The 20,679-nt window shown below is 46.0% G+C and overlaps 1 protein-coding gene across 8 annotated transcripts in view; it reads left to right on the top strand.

The window, feature by feature from the left end:
• The window catches only part of ZFHX3 (zinc finger homeobox 3), a 276,618-nt gene that overhangs the window by 165,334 nt on the left and 90,605 nt on the right, over positions 1 to 20,679 (top strand). For all 8 annotated transcript variants that reach the window (XR_003426225.2, XM_053210049.1, XM_053210050.1 and 5 more), the window contains one exon: positions 11,540 to 11,771. Coding sequence is in view for 7 of the 8 variants with exons in the window: in XM_053210049.1 (XP_053066024.1) it covers positions 11,540 to 11,771 (232 nt within the window). In the remaining variant the exon portion in view is untranslated. The remainder of the gene's footprint in view (positions 1 to 11,539; positions 11,772 to 20,679) is intronic.

Genomic DNA, 20,679 nt, shown 5'->3' with positions numbered 1-20,679 from the left:
TTCTCACAGACTTCCACAGGGAGGTGCTCTCCCAGCCAGGCAGCAGGAGCAGAGGCAACGCTGTGCATTGGCCTCGGGGAGGGAAGCTAGCCCTTCAGCCTCCCCGTGAAGCCCTCCAGGTTATCCTTTTGAGAACCCAGGGTCCCTCAATGCGTGTGCGGCTTGCCGAGGGTGCTGGGTCACGTGAAATGGGATTCTAGACTCCTGACTTTCCACCTCTTCTCCTGTGAGGCAGTAACTATTCTCAAGACCAAGACTTGATCTCAGAAACAGATGTCAGCTATGAGGAGTAGCAGCTTTGTTCTCGTCCATCTTCAGTTCTTGGCCCCTCCAGTAGGGCTGTGAGACTTCAGCCACATCTTCCTTCTCTCCTGCGGATTGGTATGGGGCCCCTTCTGTGAGGGGCCCCCCTTGTGAACTGGAAATGGTGTTGAGGTGAGGGCACTCATACTGAGTGGCAGCCAGAGGAGGCTGGGAGAAACCCGGAGATCCTCCGGCCCAACGGTACTCCCATTCTTTGAGCTCATGCACATTGGAATGATTAATTGATGTCCTCTACTCTGCTGGACAATTAAGGGAAGCAGTAGAAGGAGGGAAAAGTCTTCAGTTAGACCTAATTTGGCACCATATTGTTTTCTGTTAATCTATTTTGTTTTGTGTCCGTCTGTCCCAAGGGATGGATGTCTTGCTGCTTGCTGAAGCATGCATAACTAATGTCCTCATTAAGGGCTGATCTGTTTATCAGGGCCATGTGAGGAAGCCGGCCTGCCAAACCTAGGCGCAAGCTGGGGGCTGTTACCTCCCTCTGGGCCTTAGCCCCACCTCATTAAGCTGGTCCGGGCTATTGATTGGGAGCCTGTGTTTGGAAGAGTCTTACTTACTCCATGCATTATCTTGACAGATTGATCAGACCTGATTGAGAACCTCTTAAAGGAACGAACAGCTGTAATGGGAAAGTTGGACTCTGTCATCCGTTAGGATGATTCTGGGAGCAAGAAGAACAAGGCTGACATCTTGGAGCAATTGTATTTACAATTAACATGGCTGAAAAACGATTGCCTCTATTGATCCCCCCTTCCTGCAATTACGGCCCCATTGTTTACATTCCAGCACTTCAGTTATAAAAAGGAAATTCAATAATTATTGCATTATTTAAAGTTAAAGTGCCACAGAGTTTGCTGGCTACGCTTGCTGGTTGATTTAACGTTCAGTAAAATCCATGCTGAGCTCTCCATCTTGAGGCCGAACAATATCGGCTTTTAATGAGACCTACAGAGGGGGGAGAAGGAGAGCAAAACCCAGTGCACGGGGTGTTTGTCTGGGTTATTTATGGGGGGAACCCGAAAGCAGGGCAGAGAAAGTAGCCGTGTCATCGTTTGCAAAACCGTGTCCCCTCTCGCCGTGTGGCCGTCCCCTCTGCAGCCGGCCATCTCCTGGCCTCTTGGCTCAGACTCTACTCTCCTTCCCCAGAGAAGCTTGTTTTCTCCTGTCACTTGCTTGTCCCTGTCCCCCTCCCAAAAGTGTCACCATCTTCTTCGACTAACCACAAAATCCAGGGAATTTAAGGAGAAAAGGCCCAGTGCTTTAGCAGCCACAATGACCAGCATCAGAGACGTTTGTTCAGAGAGAATTTGTATCTCCTGCTTTTTCACCTTCCCATTTTCCCTTTCAAGGGAAGAATGAAATAAAAATGAAGCACCTCAGGGTGCCTGGATGGTTCAGTCGGTTAAGCGTCTGATTTTGGCTCAGGCCATGATCTCACAGTTTGTGAGTTTGAGCCCCACGTTGGGCTCTGTGCTGACAGCTGGGAGCCTGGAGCCTGCTTCAGAGTCTGTGTTTCCCTCTCTCTGCCCCTGCCCCGCTCATGCTCGCGTGCGCTCTCTCTCTCTCTCTCTCTCAAATAAACATAAAAAAAATTTTTTTTTAAATGAAGGACCTCTTCTAAGGGAGAAGTCAGCCTGTGTGTGCTCACTGCCCGCCCACCCCAGGCCCATCTCACCCTGGCTGCCCGTCGTCTTCTCTCATAATGGAGGTGATGAGGGTATTTGTCAGCAAATCATGGGAGCTTAAGAGAAGCCTCCAGGTTTGAGCGCCAAATTCATGCTCTCAGCAGCAACAGCCAGAAAGTTCAGGAGCGTGGGAGGAATTTTAAAGACCATTTTATTTTTTCTGGTATTTGGTTGAAATTCTTTCGTGGGCTCCATTCCAGCAAGACATCTGGACAGGTGTGCTCAGCAGGATCCAGAGCTTATGAGGAAAAAGTGATGCCTCATGCCTTGCCATCAAGAGTCACGCTTTCAGCGACAGCCCCAGGAAATTTTAGACTGCAGGTGCAGAAGGGGGGAGAGAGATGAATAGGGCCGATTTCTACTTTTATGAAGTATCTGGAGCAGGCTGGTAGCAGGCGGCTGCTTCCGTGTGACTTGTTCATTAAAGAGGTGACTTCTTGTGCCGGCATCACATGATTTATCTAGTGCAGTTGGCTAGAATCGGAAATACTCTTTGGGGAAAGGCGGGTACAGAGATTTTAGACTCTGGAAAATTTTCTTCTTACAGGGGAATCTCTCCAAGTATTTATTCTGATTCAGGTTTCTGGTCCATGGCAGTTGCTGTCAAGATCAGCGGTTCTCAAAATGTGGTCCCAGACCAGCAGCATCAGCGTCTCCCTGGAGATTGTTAGAAATGCAGATTCTTGGTCCCCATCCCAGACCAGGTGAATCAGAAACCCCTGGGGTGGGCCGACAGTCCAGGCATAACACACCCTCGGGTGTTCCTGGTGCACGCTCCAGTTAGAGAACTGCTCAGCCAGAACACCATCTGATCGTTAACAACCCAGCCCATGGTGCTGCACCTGCCAGTCAGAAGTGAGGAAGCAAAATCTGGGCTTAGGATAGAAAGATGATGGCTGTGCCAAATAACCTGGGGAGTCCTTCATATCCTTTGGAGGATTTTCACATTTGTTTTCTCACGTGGTTTAGAAAATTGCCCCCGAGGAAGACAGGGCAAGTATAAACATCTTCATTTTACAGATGAAGTAATGCACCTGTTTTGACCACCGGGCACATGTTTTTTCTGCCATATTGACTGCCATGGGATTGGAGACAGAAATAAGCAAATCCTTCAGAGCAAATCTAGGGAATCTGGGAGGTGCCCACCAGCCGTTTCAGCTGAGCCCTCCTTCCTTCACCTGGTCTACACCTGGGGATGTTGGCAGACACGATAAAGAACATGGTTCTTGATTTTCAGTATATTGGCACCGTCATGGGCAAAGAGACCCAGTAAAACAGATCTGGTTTGGGGGCAAGGACATGGGCTTGGGGTATGGATCCCAGCTGTGCCTGCATCAGCAGCATGACTTTGGGCAAGTGACTGAAAATTAAGCACCTCTTACAAGGAAGAAGTCGGTCCTCTGTGTGTTCGTTATCCCTTCCATGTTACAGTTTCTATAGATTGCGGTTTCTTTGCAGTCAACTGGGGATTCCTCTTTGGGGCTGAGAGGGTGGGAGGGGAGGTCCTAGGGAGTGGGGCAGGCAAGGTTGGTTGTAAGGAGGGAAATACCAAATAGGTAAATTCAGTAGACATTTATTTCGATCCCTAATCCCAAACTGTAACTAATTTGAGAAACCGTGATAGTAACAGCAATTGCCTTATCACAGAGGCTTGCTCTGCGTCAGGTGCTGTGTTAAGCCCTTTGTGTGCATTATCCCATAGACTCCTCCCTACAGTGCTCTGCAGCGGTTCTCTTACTGTTGCCCCATTGTGTGTGGGAGACCCAACAGTGTATATAACTTGCCTGAAGTAGCACAGAGTTAGGCTTTTCCATCAGGCTACCTTAATCTACGGTGCACCTTAAACAACCATTATTGGCGACATTTTGGCGTGGAGTTGAAGGGAGACATGCTGGAGTAAATGGCAGCCTTTACTTTTACTTGAGAGTTGATAACTGCAAGAGGTGGAAAGTAGTGTAGAGAAGAAATGCATCTTGACGGATGAGTGGGGAAAGGGACCATCACTGGTAGGTTATCCTAGTAAAGGGCTAATCTTCAGATATTTAAGCTTTTGGTCGGTTCTGGAGGGTGGTCAGTCTGATGTTAGCCTTGTGGGACCCACTTTGTGGTTTCACCCACCATATCCCCCTTCGAAGCTTCCGAGCTCGATGTGTAGATGCTTGTTTGACTGTCATGGAAACTCGCCCTCATTTGGCTTGTGACCTCATGCTCTGATGGGCCCCTTCCTTTGGGAAAACCCCTACATACCTGGTCAGCTTCCTCTCCTTTCTGGAGTTTCCCTAACAAAGAAATGATTTCTGTTATGTGAAGGTATCAGCATTCTGCAAGACAGCATATTGTGGATTTCTTGTTGTTAGTTTCCTTCGAGGATATACTGTATGTCTCTCAAGGAAATGCTCATATTGAGACTTTTGAACCAGGAGATATCATTCAGGTAAGGGAAGTGACACAGGCATGGGAAGTCTCGCCTTCAGCTTTGGAGCTCAAATACTGAGAGTGAACACTCATGGCTTGTCCAGGGCACAAGGACTCTGGCCTAGAAACCAGAAAATAGGTCAGAGTAACGTAAATGGATTGATCTAAGGGAACATTTTTACTTCCTTTCACTTGCTCTTATAAATGATGGTTGAAGCTTGTATCTTATGGTGTCTGCAGGGCTCCTACAGTGAAATAGGACTAAATTAGCATGTGCCAAGGATGAGGGCATGAGTGGGTGAAAAGCCAACATAAAACAGAAAATACCTATATATTTAGGTTGACCTTCTGGAAGCCTTCCTGAGCATGTGACATGAGGTTTGAAACTGTAACACAACCACTGATTAAAAAATTAACTGCCTCCATTCCCAGTTGCGTTACACCTGCAATAATTTATCTTTTAGGCCTTCAAGGCAAATACCTGGGTATAGGGAATCTGCTGTTCCAGAATGAGCCCTGTGGTCAGTGCAGAGTAGCTGGACTGCTGTGGACTTGGTATCAAGCCCCAGGTTCCAGTCCTGTTTCTTTCATACTCTGTGAGACCTTGAGGGGAGTCACATGACCTCCCTGAGTTTTGGGTTTGTCCACGTCCAGGAGCCAAATGCTACCCACCCCGTGGGGCAGGCCCTCATGAGATGAAAAGTGTCTGTGGGTGTTTGCTTAGCAGTAGATGCTGTGAATGGGTACAACACGCACTTATATGTGAGGAATTAGTAAACTGATTCTCATCTTCCCATTCCTTCTCCCTGGAAGTGCTGATGACTTTATATCCCCTGCCCAGAGGGGAAAACTGGAGCCCTGGCCAGGCACGCTGTGGTTAGTAGTTCCAGAAGCCCTTCCATCCGCCCTGCCTAGATGACTTTCCGTGTTCCTCAGCAGGTGTCTTGGGGTTTGTTCTGTGTACCCACCATGGGGATTCTCCTCTGCTCAGCAAGAGGTGTGTGGTCTCCCCTAGGGGAGCCCATTTGCTCAGAGGGATGCCTGGGAGCTGCTTTTCCTCATCCATCAGAGTTTCAGTTGCTCAAGGAGTAGAGGTGCACTGTGTGCGTGGAAGAGGGGTGGGCAAGCGTGTGTTTCTAGTAACAGGTGTTGCTCCCCTGAGGAAGCTTCATTAGGAGTCCTGTGTGTTTTCATTTGTGAATGTGTATGCGTGTGTGAATGTACTTTGTCCATTTCTACTTTAAAGGGGAGGCTTTGACAAAACCTGATCAATATTTTGCATTCCATGCATGAAGAACCAAATGTTAGAAGTTTCTATCACTGGGGAGGAGGAAGGAGCGGGGCCCCTCCAGATTTACAGAAATCAATGTTCTCTGACAGAAGTTGGTTAGTTTTCCTGGGAAACAAGTTACAGGAACACACTTTTTTGATTTTCACGATGAATTATTTTCTAACAAGAGTCCTCTTTTCGTCTCTTTGACTTGCAGTTGTTGGCCAGGGTGAACGAGCACCACATATTAATGGGGTAGAATCCCACAAAGTAACACGGGCTGGCCTCCTTTCTCTCCCGTCTTTTTTAATTATTAATTTTCCTTTTGCGCTTGGATTTATGTGCCAGGTTCATTATCGAGGTGCTTCTGATTGCAGCGATGGCTTTTTCTTTATGAGCCCTGCCCCCACCCCCACCCCAAGCTGGACCCACAGGGGAAGATGTGGGGCATTTGATGTTTCCATGTCCAGGGGACAGGAGTGTCGCCTTCCAGCCAAACCCTGATGGGACAGGCATTTTATTTTATTTTTTATTTTTTATTTTATTTTATTTTACTCATTTTGGGGGGGGATGAGCATCTTAAAAGAGCTCCACCAAGATCAGAAAGTGGTTTAGGAAAAGGTCCCTGAGCAGTACGAGTGAGCCCACACTCCCCTGTTGTCAGTTTAAAGCACTGACCACTGGTGTAAGTCACATTCCTGATGGCTGTCAGTGAGGACAGTCATGCCTGCTGCATAGTGGTAATTTCAAGAAGTTGGAGATCGTTGGGCTCTTCTAGTTCCATTTATGAGTCAAACTGGATACTTGTTAGAGGTCATTGTAGTTCTTTGAGCTTTCAGAAGTAAATCATATTGAAAGTTTCTTAGGAAATGACTGTACATTTGCAGTTCATATAACTCAGTGTTGTGTGTGCACTTTTTAAACCAGCCAGTGACATGGAGGAAAATCAAGGAAACCCTTAGGCAGGTCCAAGGCTATAGGTCACTGGCCCGAGTGGGTTGGGGTAGACCTCAGTTACCACTATTCTTTAGCTAGTTGATCTTGCTTTCTTAGTTTATTAGTTGGTCACGCTTCTTCATCATTATTAGTTTGTGGATAGATGGTAGTTTTTCTTGAGTAAGCCAGTGATTTTCACTGTTGGAGCTGGCATGTTTTCACGATGATATTCAAGCCAAAGGGATGTCCTTCTCATGTCCCTCTTGGCGTGTTCTCCAAGTCACCACTGTCACTGTCTTAATCAACTGCAGGTTAAGGCCTGGGGTAGGGCGTGTTCTGTGTGTGTGTGTGTGTGTGTGTGTGTGGGTGTGTGCGCGCGCGTGTGCGTGTGCTAATGTGTCTAATGTGTTGTAGACATTTAGAAGTGAATCAGATTCAAACCTTGTCCAGTGGGCAGAGCAGCCGGTTTTCTCTGGGTCCATGTGTAGCGTGCACGCCTGAGAGCCTACTAGCCACAGCTGAAGTTGTTGTTTTGTTTTCTCTTTTAAATTGTACCACTGACCTGGGGTGGCTAGGTGACTCGGTCGGTTGAGCGTTCGACTGTTGGTTTCAGCTCAGGTCATGATCTCACAGCTTGTGGGTTTGAGCCCCACAGCTGGCTCTGCGCTGTCAGGGTGGATTTTCTCTCTCTCCCTCTCTCTCTGCCCCTCCTCTGCCTTCTGTCTCAAAATAAAAAATAAACTTAAAAATTTTAAATAAACTCTACACCTGACCTCATAGAGGTAAGAAGTTAAGATCGAATGGAGAGTAAAGTGGAAAAAGTAAAGCAAAACCTACGTTCCCCTCCCCAAGGATCGGAGGGCCTCTGATAGAGTTGAGGGAGAGGGTTGGAGCGTTGAGGATTTGTGGGGGAGAAAAATTCCCTCCCTGTCAAGAAGAGCAAGAATTCTGAACAGGGGCAGATCCTTTATTGAGTGTTCCCCTGAGATTTGTGCCTTGGTGGATTCTTCATATATTACAGTGAATTTAATTAAATACATTGGGATCCCAGTTGAGGGTATTCTAATTAGCTGGGTCAGGAACAAATTATTCTCTCTCCTCCAAATGAAAACATCTAGTCTTTTCTGCAGGGGAAGCATGTCCGTGGGTGACGGCTTGCTCTCCTGGAGTCCTCATTGGTCTCTCCAGCCCCACCCCCTCCCACTGCTTCATATTAGGCAGGTTCCTAGGGTAGAATCCTGGGGACACAACCAGTGCCACTTGGGATGGAGAGGGTATCTGGCCAACAGGTCAGGGCATTGACCCGCTCAAGACCTGGGAAATGACCCCATGGTGTGGAGAAGGTCATACAGGGCAGGACCCTGTTGTAGCTTTGGATCCCTGTTTGCTCCAGGTTGGACAGCTGGAGAAGTACTGAGTGAGAATTTATAAAATCTGGTAAGAACAGGATCTTTGACCTGCAGGTAGACTCAGGTTGTGATCAGAAGTTTGGGTTGTGGGACGCCTGGGTAGCTCAATCAGTTAAGCATCCGACTTTGGCTCAGGTCGTGATCTTGAGGTTCATGAGTTTGAGCCTCGCAAAGGGCTCTCTGCTGTCAGCGCAGAGCTTGCTTCAGACCCTCTGTCCCCCCTCTCTCGGCCCCTCCTCCCCATCAAAAATAAATAAAAATTAAAAATAGTTTTTAAAAAGTTTGGGTTGGGATGTAACCTTTATAAGCAGGTGTTTCCTGGCAACCAATAAACAGTTTATTCTGCAGTTTTTTCAGTGTGTTGGAGAATGAACCCAGACTACAAACGCCGGCTTGGAATTTTGAATTAAGTTTTTGTACAAGCCTCTAAGAGAAGACCCTAAATATTCTCTAGACCAGGATCAAGGGGAGAGGCCATAGACCTGTTTACCTTGTTTCCTCTTATTCTTTTCTCTACCATTTGTAGCGTGTGTCCATTTCCTTTCCAAAATGGCTCCCAAATGGTAGATGGAAGAACTCCTGGTGGCACAAGAGGTTGCCATTTCCCCCCAGGAGATTGAGTATAGAGTGTTTTTGGAACATTTTCATCATATTGGTTATTTTTAAAGCAGGAATTCCCAGTGTGATGTTTATGTCAATTCAGGATTTATATAGTTCTATCACCCAAGGGCCTATGGATTTAAGGACAAAAGACATTTGACATCTCAACTCCCATCCAACTCTTTTTGGCCACGTTGTCCTCTCTTCTGGCTCAGAGGTTGGAAACACCAGCCATTTGGAAAAGAGCCTTTATATCCATATTACAATTTTATGTTAAGGATTCAGTGCCTTATTGCAAGGAAATCCTGTCTCACGGGAGGGTAATGGGAATTTTGGGGTAAGGCTTTAATGATTCTTGTTCTGAGTTCATACTATATGATCTTACCAAAATCCCTCGATAAAATTCATTGCTTTGGATTCCATGGTTATTTTCCCTGTTATCTTTTATTTCATCAGTTGTTGTTGAAGCTTTAATAAATGTAATTCTTTTGGCCTTAGTGACCCAAGACAGCAGTACACGTTTCCCCATGCTGGCTCTCATACAAGTTTCCTGCTCCTTAATCCCAAGCCAGACCCCTTGCTCCCAGAAATATCTTAGTCCAGTTTTTGACTTTTGGGGGGCGGGAGGACTCTATAGGGAAGTTGGGGACAATGAACGTGGGCAAGCTAATCCTTTTCCCTTTATATCTAGCCCATCAGGCCCTCCTTCTCCCCAGGGTTGTAGCCTCCAAAAAAGATTGCTTTGGTGAATTCCACCCTCCTGAAATCCTCTTCAAGGACCCTGTCTCAGAGGCACAATGAAGATAAACCATTAAAGAGGAAATCAGCTCAAATTTATTTCCAGAAAGTAGCTTTTTATTATAAGTTGTTGTCATTGCCTTAACAGTTAACATTGAGTTCGCCAGTTCTGCCGACTCCTTCTGGTTGTGAAATTGCTGTAGGATGGCTGTTACTAGTGGGGATATTGTTTTGTTCCAAAGCTCTGCACCTGAGTGTGTCAAATCATCCATTTTGGGGGAAAGAAGGGATTGTTCTCTTGGTACCTATGAAGCCCTTCCCATTTTTGCCTATACCTTGGCCTCAGAGCAACAGTTAGGTATGGGGTGGTTTAGCCAATTTACATGATTGAAGGCCTGGGCCTCCCTTTCATCCCCCACAAAGATTTTTCTGCAACGGTCCATTGGCACATTCATCCTTCCCTCTTCCAATAAAGCTCAAACATGCTTCTGGGATTTTCATAGTTTTCTACAGAACAAAGAATGTGTACGTGTGAGCACCTGAGCCTGGAGTGTGTCATTCAATGGGAAGTGCTGGTAGGGCCGCTTGGGTATTTTTAATGGAGCGCAGGGCATTCTAACTGCTCTGCCTTCTCAGTGTCTCAAGCTATAATCTAGAGAAGAAGGCTGTTGAAGCAGGATGAGCAACAGTTAGCATGGCATTGGCGTGTGCACATGCAGGTCAGAAAGGAGAGGAACAGCACAAAGTGGTTCCGAGACATTTTTTGTGTCTTTCCTGTGTCTTCTTGAGCCAGGCTCTGGGGTCTGGAGATGGGGGTGGGGAGAAGGAGGAAAGGGCAGGTAATAACACAAGCACATAAAACACAGTATCTGAGTTTGCTCCTCCTCAGGGATGCTGGAGGAACATGAGACCCTGGTCCTAGTTCCCTCTCTCCCACTAAGTAGCTGGGTGACCTTGGGTCATTCACTTAAGTTTATTGGAGTTGTTTGCCCTGCTTTATAAAGGGCAGCCAGTAGAAAAATTCCCTCTTCTCCTAAAATGGGATCATTTGAAATGAAGGAGATTATCCTCTGTATACCAGGAGCTTGTTACTTCCTCAGCTGTTAGTGAGAAGGGCCCATACCTTTCACCGTTTTCTCAAAGAGGCACACAGAGTTTGTGAGTTTTGTCCTTGGATAATCTTCGAGTCTTTTACAGTACACAGAAGTCTGGGGTCTGCTAACTGTTCCCATGACCTCTCCTGTTCTTGCACCTCTCACTTTAATCCTGTGTGTGTCTGCTTTCTGCCACGTTTTGGGCTTCCTTGTTCTGGAATCAGAACACACAAATACAATCAAGAGTGTAATTTTGACCATCTGATGCACTAAGCCAAGTGACCTTCAGATGTTGACAGGCAACCAGTCTGGAGAAATTTATTTTTCTGTGTGTGTGTTTTTTTTTTTTTTTAATCCGAAGGAAAACCTAATTTTAGGTTCTCCTAATAGACTGTGGTTCTAAATATAAAAACTTGACCTGTCATTCTTTTGGAAAAGCCAGACGACAGCTTTGGCTCTGTGTTACTGACCTAGGATTCTATGCAGGGAGTGTAACCATATAGGCTATCACCTAAAGCAGAGGTTGGCTAACTTTTTCTGTAAAGAGCCAGGTAGTAATATTTGAGGCTTTGAGGCCCATGCTGTCTCTGTTGCAACTACTCAACTCTGGTGCTTGGAAAGCAGCCATCGTTAATATGCAGATCCGTGGATGTGGCTGTGTTCTGTTAAAACTTTATTTACAAAATTAGGCAGCAGGTTGGAGTGGGCCCACAGGCCATTGTTTGCAAACCCTGACCTAAATAAAGTGGGGCATTCTGGAGAGTCTGAGGAAGAACCTTTGATTATTGTGCCAGGAAGACCCAGGTCACCTGGGGAGGGTCGGCACTGTCAGCATCAGCAGCCGCGTGGAAAGCCGCCGGGGAAGGGACGTTCGGGGGAGTTGGGGAGGGGAGTCTGCTGGCTGCTGGCCCTCGAAGCACTGCTGGAGAAGAAGGTACGTTGGGGAAGACAGAACAGCCCCTCCCAGGAATCTCCGCCCTGGGCTCCGGCCAGGAACGGGTGGGCTCGTGGCGGTGGTGGCTTCCAGTGGCTTACCCACGACGTGTCCCTCTCCTCTGCCCCTCGCAGCACCTGCAGCAGCACGAGAGCGGAGTGGAGGGTGAAAGTTGCTATTACCACTGTGTCCTGTGCAACTACTCCACCAAGGCCAAGCTGAACCTCATCCAGCACGTGCGCTCCATGAAGCACCAGCGCAGCGAGAGCCTGCGCAAGCTGCAGCGGCTGCAGAAGGGCCTTCCCGAGGAGGACGAGGACCTGGGGCAGATCTTCACCATCCGCAGGTGCCCCTCCACCGATCCGGGTGAGTGGTCTCACGGGCCCGTTGGTGAGTGGTTTCTGGTGGGGGCCCGGTGTGGACCTCCCGAGGGCTTTGGTTTGCTGCTGCTCGTCCTCGTGTCCCATCACCGGCCGCACAGGTGACCATCGTATTCTGGAAGGAACATTGTGTGCATTCTTGCCTTTCTTTCTTTTTCTTTTTTTTAACTGAAGGAACTTCACCTCACTTTCTTCAGGTGTCACAGGCCACTGCCCAATGAGCAGGACAACTGGAGATGCTGTGTCTCCTATCCCCAGATTCCTCCAGTGCTTACTCTAGATACACTTTATTGGTCCAGATGGACATAAAGCAAGTGCTAAATTATGGCCTGCTCGCTGGTAGGGATAAGAGTTTGTGGCCTCAAGTCCAGTGTGTAAGAATGAACTCCAGAGAGGATCAGAACAGCCTGCGCTTGTTCTAAACATTTTCCCGTTGGGTTTGAGGGTGCCTCTGCGAGTCATGGCCTGGTGCTGCCTGCTTCTCCACAGGGTCGGGGCCTCCAGCGGAACCTTGCCAGCTCCTGGCTCCCACCACAGTCCCCTTTTTCCGTCACTCCCTTCCACTTCTTTGTGGTTCTCTTTCCCACCAGGATCTCACTGGTAGAATCCTCCTTCTGTGTTTTCAGCCCTTCCAGTCCCTTTCTCTCACTATGGAATCACAGGGCATCAGGGCCTCTTTAAAAACAACAGAACAAGAGCTCTCCCACAATCCTGTGTCCTGCTTCTTTCTCTGCAGTAGAATCTTCAAGGTTCTTGAAAGAATAGCCTGTATCTGTCGTCTCCAGCCGGTGCCTCAGCTTACCGTAGCCTGTCTCGCTGCATCAGCAAACCACCCTTGAGAGGTCACCATTGACCTTGGATTTACCCAACCCTGTAGCTACCTGCTGGGCCTTCTTCTATTCTTTCTGTGGTCTCTGAAAGTATTGCATGGTCCCACGCCGAAGCTCCCTTCCTTGAGCTTCCAGGTTGTGTTTCTGTCCTGTCCTCGTGTTTCTCTTGGCCATCCTTCCCAGCCTGGCCCCTGGCTCGTGGTCCTCGGCCTGCCCCACCTTCTGGCGTCATCTGGGAGTTAGGCCCTGTTCCTTGGCTCCCAGTCCTTTAAAGCTTGATTTCTGTGGAGTTTTTAATCTTAATTTTATCTAATTTCACATCTTTATAGTTCTTAAAGGCAATAAGTTATGTAAACCTTAAGAAAAATGGCATGACCCTCCCCGTCCCCCATCCCCTTGCCCAGAGTCATGGCTTTCAACTTTTAGTTGTTTGTTTTGTTACATATTTCCATCTTTCTTAATGTGCTTTGATTTCTTTTTTTTTTTTTTTTTTTTATGTTTTAGACATTATCTATTGGCTTTCTAAACGGTGAGACTTTCACGAGCATTCCATTCTACAAACCACACACTTCTACTGACACACACCCATCCACATACTCACACGTGGACACCTCAGACTCCATACACTCCCCTGCACACCACCCCTGGACCCCCTACATCACACTCCCCAGCCCCCGCTGTATACCCAGTCTTCTCTCCCCTCATCTTCCATGATGATTAAATAATAATTTGGGGTTATATTAATATTCAGTGTTTTCATTATTCTAACTCTATAAATATTAATCACAGCTGAGCCATGTAGAGTTTTATAATTTCATTTACCTTCTTGTACAACTTTTTATTTTCCCTGGTTTGCTAGGTATCGATGATTAATTCATGGCTAGCCCTCTGCCAGAGTAGACATTTCCTGGTCTCTGAAGGCCCTGCCAGATCAGTTGTTCTGTCAGCTTCGTTTCTTCCTGGAGATGTCCCTCCTGAGCCCCTCCAGACCCCTCTGCTCCCTGCCCCTGTCCCTACCCCCTCGCTGCTTTTTTGGTCTCTTTACGTAAATGGAGTGAGCTGCTATACGAAACGGGGAGCATGCGCCCTCCCTGCTGGAGTAGCTGAGGTTTCATTCTCAAAATGGAGAGGCCAGTTTCTTTCTTCAGGAACCAGGGTCATTTCTTGGGTGCCAGCATAACTTTTGTCACCTCTGGGTCACTGCAAGACTGTTCTTTCCCCTGTGTTTTTCAGATGTCTCTTCTGGTTCAAGTTCAAATGCTGTGATCTTGGGGGCTTCCTCTTGGTGCCCGACCCTGTCCCTCCACCTTTATGCGCTCAGGAATGAGGGGCGAGGCCGACACCCCAGACTCATCTATGCCCAAACACAGCCTGTTGAGCCATCTGCCTGTGGGGGTCCCCGTTTTCCGCCTTTTGGCCTCTGTTTGATCCTGCCACTTGGCATTATTTTGCTGTGGAGCCATTTTACAGGATTCTCCTGTCCCATCCATAAATGCAGACCTATTTATTTCAGGGTTGTTTTTTTTTCTCCCCCAGCTCTGCATACGTCATTGTTTTAATCTTCTGTTAAAAGCTGGTCCCTTTCGCCCTTCAATTCTTTCTTTCACTCTCCTCAGAATTCCCTTTTTATTAATGAGGTGCCCCAAACTAAATAGTGTACAGCTGCCATTTCACCCGGGGTCTATGGACTGGAACAAACAGTTCCCTGTTTTATAATGTAATACTTCTATTTATGCAGTCCGCTCTGGAATTGCTTTCTTACACCATTGCCTTCTGGGTTTCTCTCATTTAATGCGTATTAAGAGTTATTTTTCCCCCTGAAGTGTATGAGCAACTTTAGTCTAGATGATAGACTTCCTTTCTGTATTTCAAAATCCTTTTGTATTGTCTTTGGCCTGGAGTCATGTTTTTTGCTCTCTACCCTCCTCCCTCTCCATCCTGCACCCTCCTCCCTCACACATTCGGGCTGAGCCCATACTCTTCACTAATGACAAAAGGGCAAATTCTTAGGTAATGTTCACGTTGACAGTAAAAGTAACTTGGTGCCATTTTAGAAACCCCTTTAAGACAACTCCTCTTAAAATATGTCCTCCTTCCCCATAGGGATTGGCTCCTAACTTCTTGAGAGAATATTTTCAAGAAAAGGTGAATTTAAGACACTGAAAGTCATCAACTTCAAATTTATCAACAGAGACTTTATCAAATATTCCCAATCTTCTCTTCTCTCAAGTAGGGGTCAGGACATTAGTGTTCAGTTGGAACCGTCATTCATGTAGCATAAGGAAGCCATGGGGAGGTCTTCGAGCACCTTTTGGGGACCCCTGCTTGTTCTAACTATAAACTGCATGTAAATGGTGTGCTGTCTAGAGTTTTCTACTCTGGCCTTCTGTCAACAGCTAGTTAAATGATGGTGTTCTTTCTTCTTTCCTTTCTGCCTCTGTTGTCCACACACTGGAAAGTTGTCCAAAAGAAATAACTTCCTTCTCTGAACTCAGGACCTCCAACCCCAGTCCCCCAACACCTTCTTTCCACAGGTATCCTTGTGTGGTCCTTGCTGCGGCTGGTGGAGAGAACTCTAGAATAGTTTCTTCCCTGTGGTTGACAAAAAAAATCTCTTCAGATTTTCCTTGTTAACTTAAAGCCAGTATGTTTTCCAGTCAGTCAAGTTCACCACGTAGCCTTCCAACCCGCATGAATTTGTAAGTATGGAAAAGGAGACACGGTGAAGCTCTCCTCCGCCCTTCAGAACTTTGTGGTAGCGGCCAGGATTCACACCTGTCACTGATCGCATAAGCCCTTGAGAGTCCTCATGGCCGAACTTAAAACACCTAGGCCCTGCCCTGCACCAAAGGGCTAAGTGTCAGCTGCTGGAAGGGTGCTAATAGTACACCACGCCCCCTGCATGGTCCTGCTTGTGTGAGGCTTTACCCTTATGCTCGTGGGCAAGCCAGGCCCTGTATCATATTGTCTTTAACCTAGCGTGATAGTTGTGTGCTTATGCTTGCCATGTCACCCCCACACTAGACAGGCAGGCACACACACACACACACACACACAATGGGACTTCCCATTTAAAAAATGGCTTGGAAATATACAGCTCAGAGAAAAGGAAGTAATTTAAACAGGTGAAGTTTCCCCTCTGCCTCCCTGCCCAGTTTTTTGGTAATGGGCTTGAGTGCATTTTCTGCAAGACCAAGTGTTCTCTGGACTTTCTTGGGATTTGGTCTTTTCATTTCGTGCCCACAACCAGGTAGAGGTAGAGGTAGAGAAGGCCCGTTGTTAAGTGCTGACACACTGAGTTCTAGCCTTTCGTTATTGGCACTGGCTGTTTACTTCCCCTTAGTTGACTGGAAGCTCATGGAAGATTGAAAGCTCTCATAGGTGGGTCATGTGAAGGACCACTTCCCTGTTTGCTTATTAAAAAGGCATTTCTGGCTCCCGGGTGAAGCTGTAGTTAATTTGACTATATCATTGCCCTGGGCTTCTAGAAGACAAGAGGTCCTTTGTGTTCCTCCTGTCTGCCTGCCTCCTCCTCCTCCTCCTCCTCCTCCTCCTCCTCCTCTTCCTTTTTTCTGTCTTACCCTTGCCTTAATTATTTTCTCTTGCATATAGTCCTAGAGCTTCAGACTTTGCACAGATGTAATTTAACGGTTCTCGATTGCACGCCGACTATGTTCAAGACTTTTTATGAGTCGGGAGACGCCTCTGATGTTTCCCCTCCTCTCTTGATGTGGATACTCTGGTGGATATGCCAGCCCAGGCATTCGAGGCAACCAGATGATGACTCAGTTTACAGAGGGCACAGCTCTTTGGAGTTCAAGAGAATATTTTGTTTGGAGCGGAAGCTGGCATCCCCCTTCACTGACACGTCTTTGGCGCTCGAGGTCGTGAATTCCTGGGGTCGGGAGGCAGAGGCTTGCCAAGTGATAATGTGGATTTGGTGACAACCTATTCTGAAACACTCACTGGCTTCTCTTGATGGATCATTTTTTCATACCATGTTTCAGGGAGTTTTTGCTTTTAACTTCTGCAGCTTAAAAGAGTAAGAAAATGTTCTCTTTTCAAAACTTTCTCATTTTGTCCTGTTTTTATTTTTCAAAATTGGTATGAGGCTGCCTTCTAACTATGAAGTACATCTTTTTTTTTCTATAAGTAGCTAAATTATATGCAATTTTAGAGTAATTTTTCTCATAGCACTGAAATATGTTAAGGCCAGTTCTGTAATTCCAAAACATTGTTTTTGTAAAACCAAACAGCTGTGTTCTTTTTTTTTTTTTCGCCTTTTTATGGTATGTCTTGTTGTTGGGACTTGGGAAAAGGTATAGGGATAAAAATATTTCCAACTAAAGACATTACATGTAAAAGAAATCACAACAGATTGGAGTGAGTGAAATTTTATGTATTACAGAGGAGTGGAAAAATATGACTGTGTGTTAAATATATTCTCTGACAAGGACTGTTTGGACAATAGGATTATAAACCTCAGTGTGCTTTTTGGAAAGATGCTTCACAATGCACGGATAAAGAGAGATCATTATGTGTCAGCGTGAAAGAGGGCATAATACTGTTAAAGGAAAAATGGAGTTTATAGAATAACATGATTTGGTTCTGTTAGTTTGATTAATTTGATTCTATTTTGTAAAAGTATTTTTCTTAAAGCTTTTAAAATAACCATTCTCAGCAAAGTTTGTAATTGGCGTCTCTGGCTGTTTCATGGGTGGGATCTACTTAACGTGGAATCTTAAGAGAGTGTCAGGCACATGGCAGGACTCAGATATTGATGGCACGTGTACACACAGATACTAACACAATTGCTAAGAACATACCAAAGAGTAAATCTTGGTTGTCTTTTGTCGTAGAGACACTTTTCTGTTTGTCACTGTAAAGCATACATAGTTTGATTACCGTCTGGTTCTCTTGCATTTTGCATCTACATGGCGAGGACAGGAGTAGTTCTTAGGGTATATACACTGTCTTGTTTTTCTGTTGGAACAGATTTTCTGATTTGCCTTAATTAGTCCTCTAACAATCTACAAAGGTCAGCGCCAATTGCCTGTTCATTTACATTTGTAATTGTGATGGCTTCTGATTACATATTCCTTGTCTTAGTCCTTCCTGTAAGTATATGCTAGTGTGCCCTCCCCTTCCCTCCTCCCACATCCCGCACATGCATCAGCCCAGTGTGGATGCCGAAGATCTGACTCTTCACACAAGAAACCTTTGTGGGGATGGTCCAGCCTTCCCTTGAATTTCAGCGTCTGTTATGGAAAGGCATCTTGGCGAGGCCGTCACTTCTAAGTTAGGAATATAATGAAGCCAGAGTCAGGGAAATTATGTCGATGCCAGGCAAGAAATCTGAGAGCCATTATCTAGGAGCCTTCTTGAACTGGGTAATTAAGGGCAATTAAACTTTCCTGCTTGCTCTCTGCAAAATATGCTAATGATCTGGTCTTTTGGAAGGTGGACACGTCTGAAATGTGGTTTCATTGCCGTCCCATGTTCTGGTCTGGAAGGGTCTCTCCGAAGAGTGTGAGATGTCACGACACCAGTGACTTGGGCAGTGGGTCCAGAGTCTCCAACCTCCCATGTAATCTCTTTCCTCTCTGTCTTTTCCAGGAGAGGCTAACATCCACATCCAGACATGGACCTTTCAGATACTATCCAAAACCTGGCTGCAGTAGCCTGAGTTGCAGTGATGCTTATTCATTCGCCCTTTCATATTCTAAATCTGCCATTCACTAGTTGATTTATTTTTATGAGCTGATCAAAGCTACCAGGGATTTGTTTGTTTGTTTTATTTTACTATATAAATCTGGAGCATACGTTGCCCTGTACAGTGGCTACACATTGTGGGCCACTTAGCCTTGTTCTTGGTTGGGGGCTCTAGGTTGTCTTCCATATTGTCCTCTGGGGTAGGTAGTAGTGTGTGTCCTCATGGCCACCTAATGCTGCCCACTCTGGGAGGCAGCAATACCATGGCCACTCTCTTCTAGGGAGGGTGGTAACAAGGAGCACTGCAAAAAGGAAAAAAAAAAAACAGGGACCTGCTGGTGGTTACTGGAATTAGGAGGGGTGTGTGTGTGTGTGTGTGTGTGTGTGTGTGTGTGTGTGTGTGTTGAGTCAGTATTGGATGGTGCCCTGTTGAGGGATATGAGCATGCCAGAGAGCCCAGAAACACAGGAACCCCTGGGGGAAACTTAGAATATCATATCACAACAAGTGTTATTTTAGTGAAACCTTTATGCCAAGTCACCTTTGAAAAGGGGTATCTAAGGAACTTGAAAGTTTGAAACTTGACCTTCAGGTGAACAAGGATTGTTAGACAGTGAGTGGGTGTTCTTGCTGCGTCGGTTGGGGTTTGGGGATTTCATTGGAAGGGAGGGGCCTGGTGATGACCACTGTAGCAGGACACAGAGGCCCTGTGTGTGCGTCCCTCACCCCAGCCTCGGCACTTAGTACCTCTTGTATTGCTCAAATGTAGTTTTCAAGAGAAATAATGGCTTGTGTTTGCTTTGCCTTTAGAAATGTGCAAAGGATCCATATCTTGGGCTACTTATATTCTATATTAAACTTGTTCCTGACCTTGGTTGGGGGCCAGGGAGGAAAATAGAACATGCATCTCTTTGCTTACAGAAATAGCTCAAAGGCTTCTCAGACTTACAGATGTTAAGGAACCCCCTTCAAACTGTGACCCAATTATGAGAATTATAGTTTCATATGATTTTTTTTTACACATTGACTAGAAATGAAAAGTGTTGTGTCCTTCCAGATCAGTATAAGCACTGTCCTTAGTTCCGTGGTCGTTGGGTTTCTAGATCCCTTGAGAACAAAGTGAACGTCTCCAGATCCATGCCTGCCCATCTAGTATGGTAGTCATGGCCATATGTGGCTATTTAAGTTTAAATTAATTAAAGTTACATAAAAATTTTAAATTCAGTTTCTTGGGGCACCTGGGTGGTTCAGCGGGTTAGGCCGCCAACTGGATCTCAGCTTAGGTCATGATCTCATCATTCGTGAGTTCGAGTCCTGCATCATGTTCTGCCTTGATGATGTGAAGCCTGCCTGGGATTCTGCCTCTCCTTCTCTCTGCCCCTCTCTCGTCTGTACACGTGCACGTTCTCTCTCTCTCTCTCTCTCTCTCTCTCCCCCCTCACACACACACACACACACTAAATAAACTTTTAAAAAAATTCAGTGTCTCTGTCATACTAGCCAAATTTCAAGTACTTGGTATGACATGTGGCTCATGGCTACCTCATTGGACAGTATAGATTTATAGAACAGTTGAGAAAGTTCTTTTTACATAACTTATATTTATAGAATAGTTGACAAAGTGTTGAGGTCCTCACTGGGATTCCTTAGAATTATGGCAGGCCCAGTCTGGGTTTGGACTGCACTTTTTATGAAGTTCTTTGGCTTCCATTTTAAAGAATATGGTACCCACCCACCACCTGCTTTCTGCCAATTCTGGATGGGGTATAGTCTTTATTGCTCTCCTTTCTCTCTCTCTTTTTGCTTCCTTTTCTTGGTTTTTCTCAATGTGAGAGGTATGCTTCAAATAAGCATGTAAGCCTATTAGCAGTGTTGAGGGAGTTTGATCGGACTTTCTAAAGATGCATCTTGCAGAGAGCATGTTAAAGGGCTTTTTATAGTTCATATCTCAAGACTATCTTGAGACCTTTGGTGTATATGTTAACAAAAGGAGCTATTGATTGCTTTTAAAAGATCCTTGACCTTTGCTCTAATTAGAATATTAAAAATTGGACAGTGTGTGATTTTTCTTGGAACAGACCTGTTGTTTTAACTTAAAATTTGATCCCAAACTGTCGTCTTCTCATGAAGTCAAAAAAAGAATCTGTGTTCTTTTCTTCCACTGTTTCCATTGGTTTAAAGTCCTGAGCTCAGGACAGAGTTTTTCTTTCTGGACTGCCTTACTTGGCTTAGGGCTGCCATGACAAAATATCATAGACTGGTTGGCTTACCCAAGAGAAATGTGTTTCCCCCGGTTCTGGAGGCTGAAAGTCCCAAGATCAAGTCATCGGCAGGTTTGGTTTCTCCTGAGGC

Source organism: Acinonyx jubatus, chromosome E2 (genome assembly GCF_027475565.1).
Source record: "Acinonyx jubatus isolate Ajub_Pintada_27869175 chromosome E2, VMU_Ajub_asm_v1.0, whole genome shotgun sequence".
Classification (NCBI taxonomy): domain Eukaryota; kingdom Metazoa; phylum Chordata; class Mammalia; order Carnivora; family Felidae; genus Acinonyx; species Acinonyx jubatus.
This window is presented reverse-complemented; position numbering and strand designations above follow the sequence as displayed.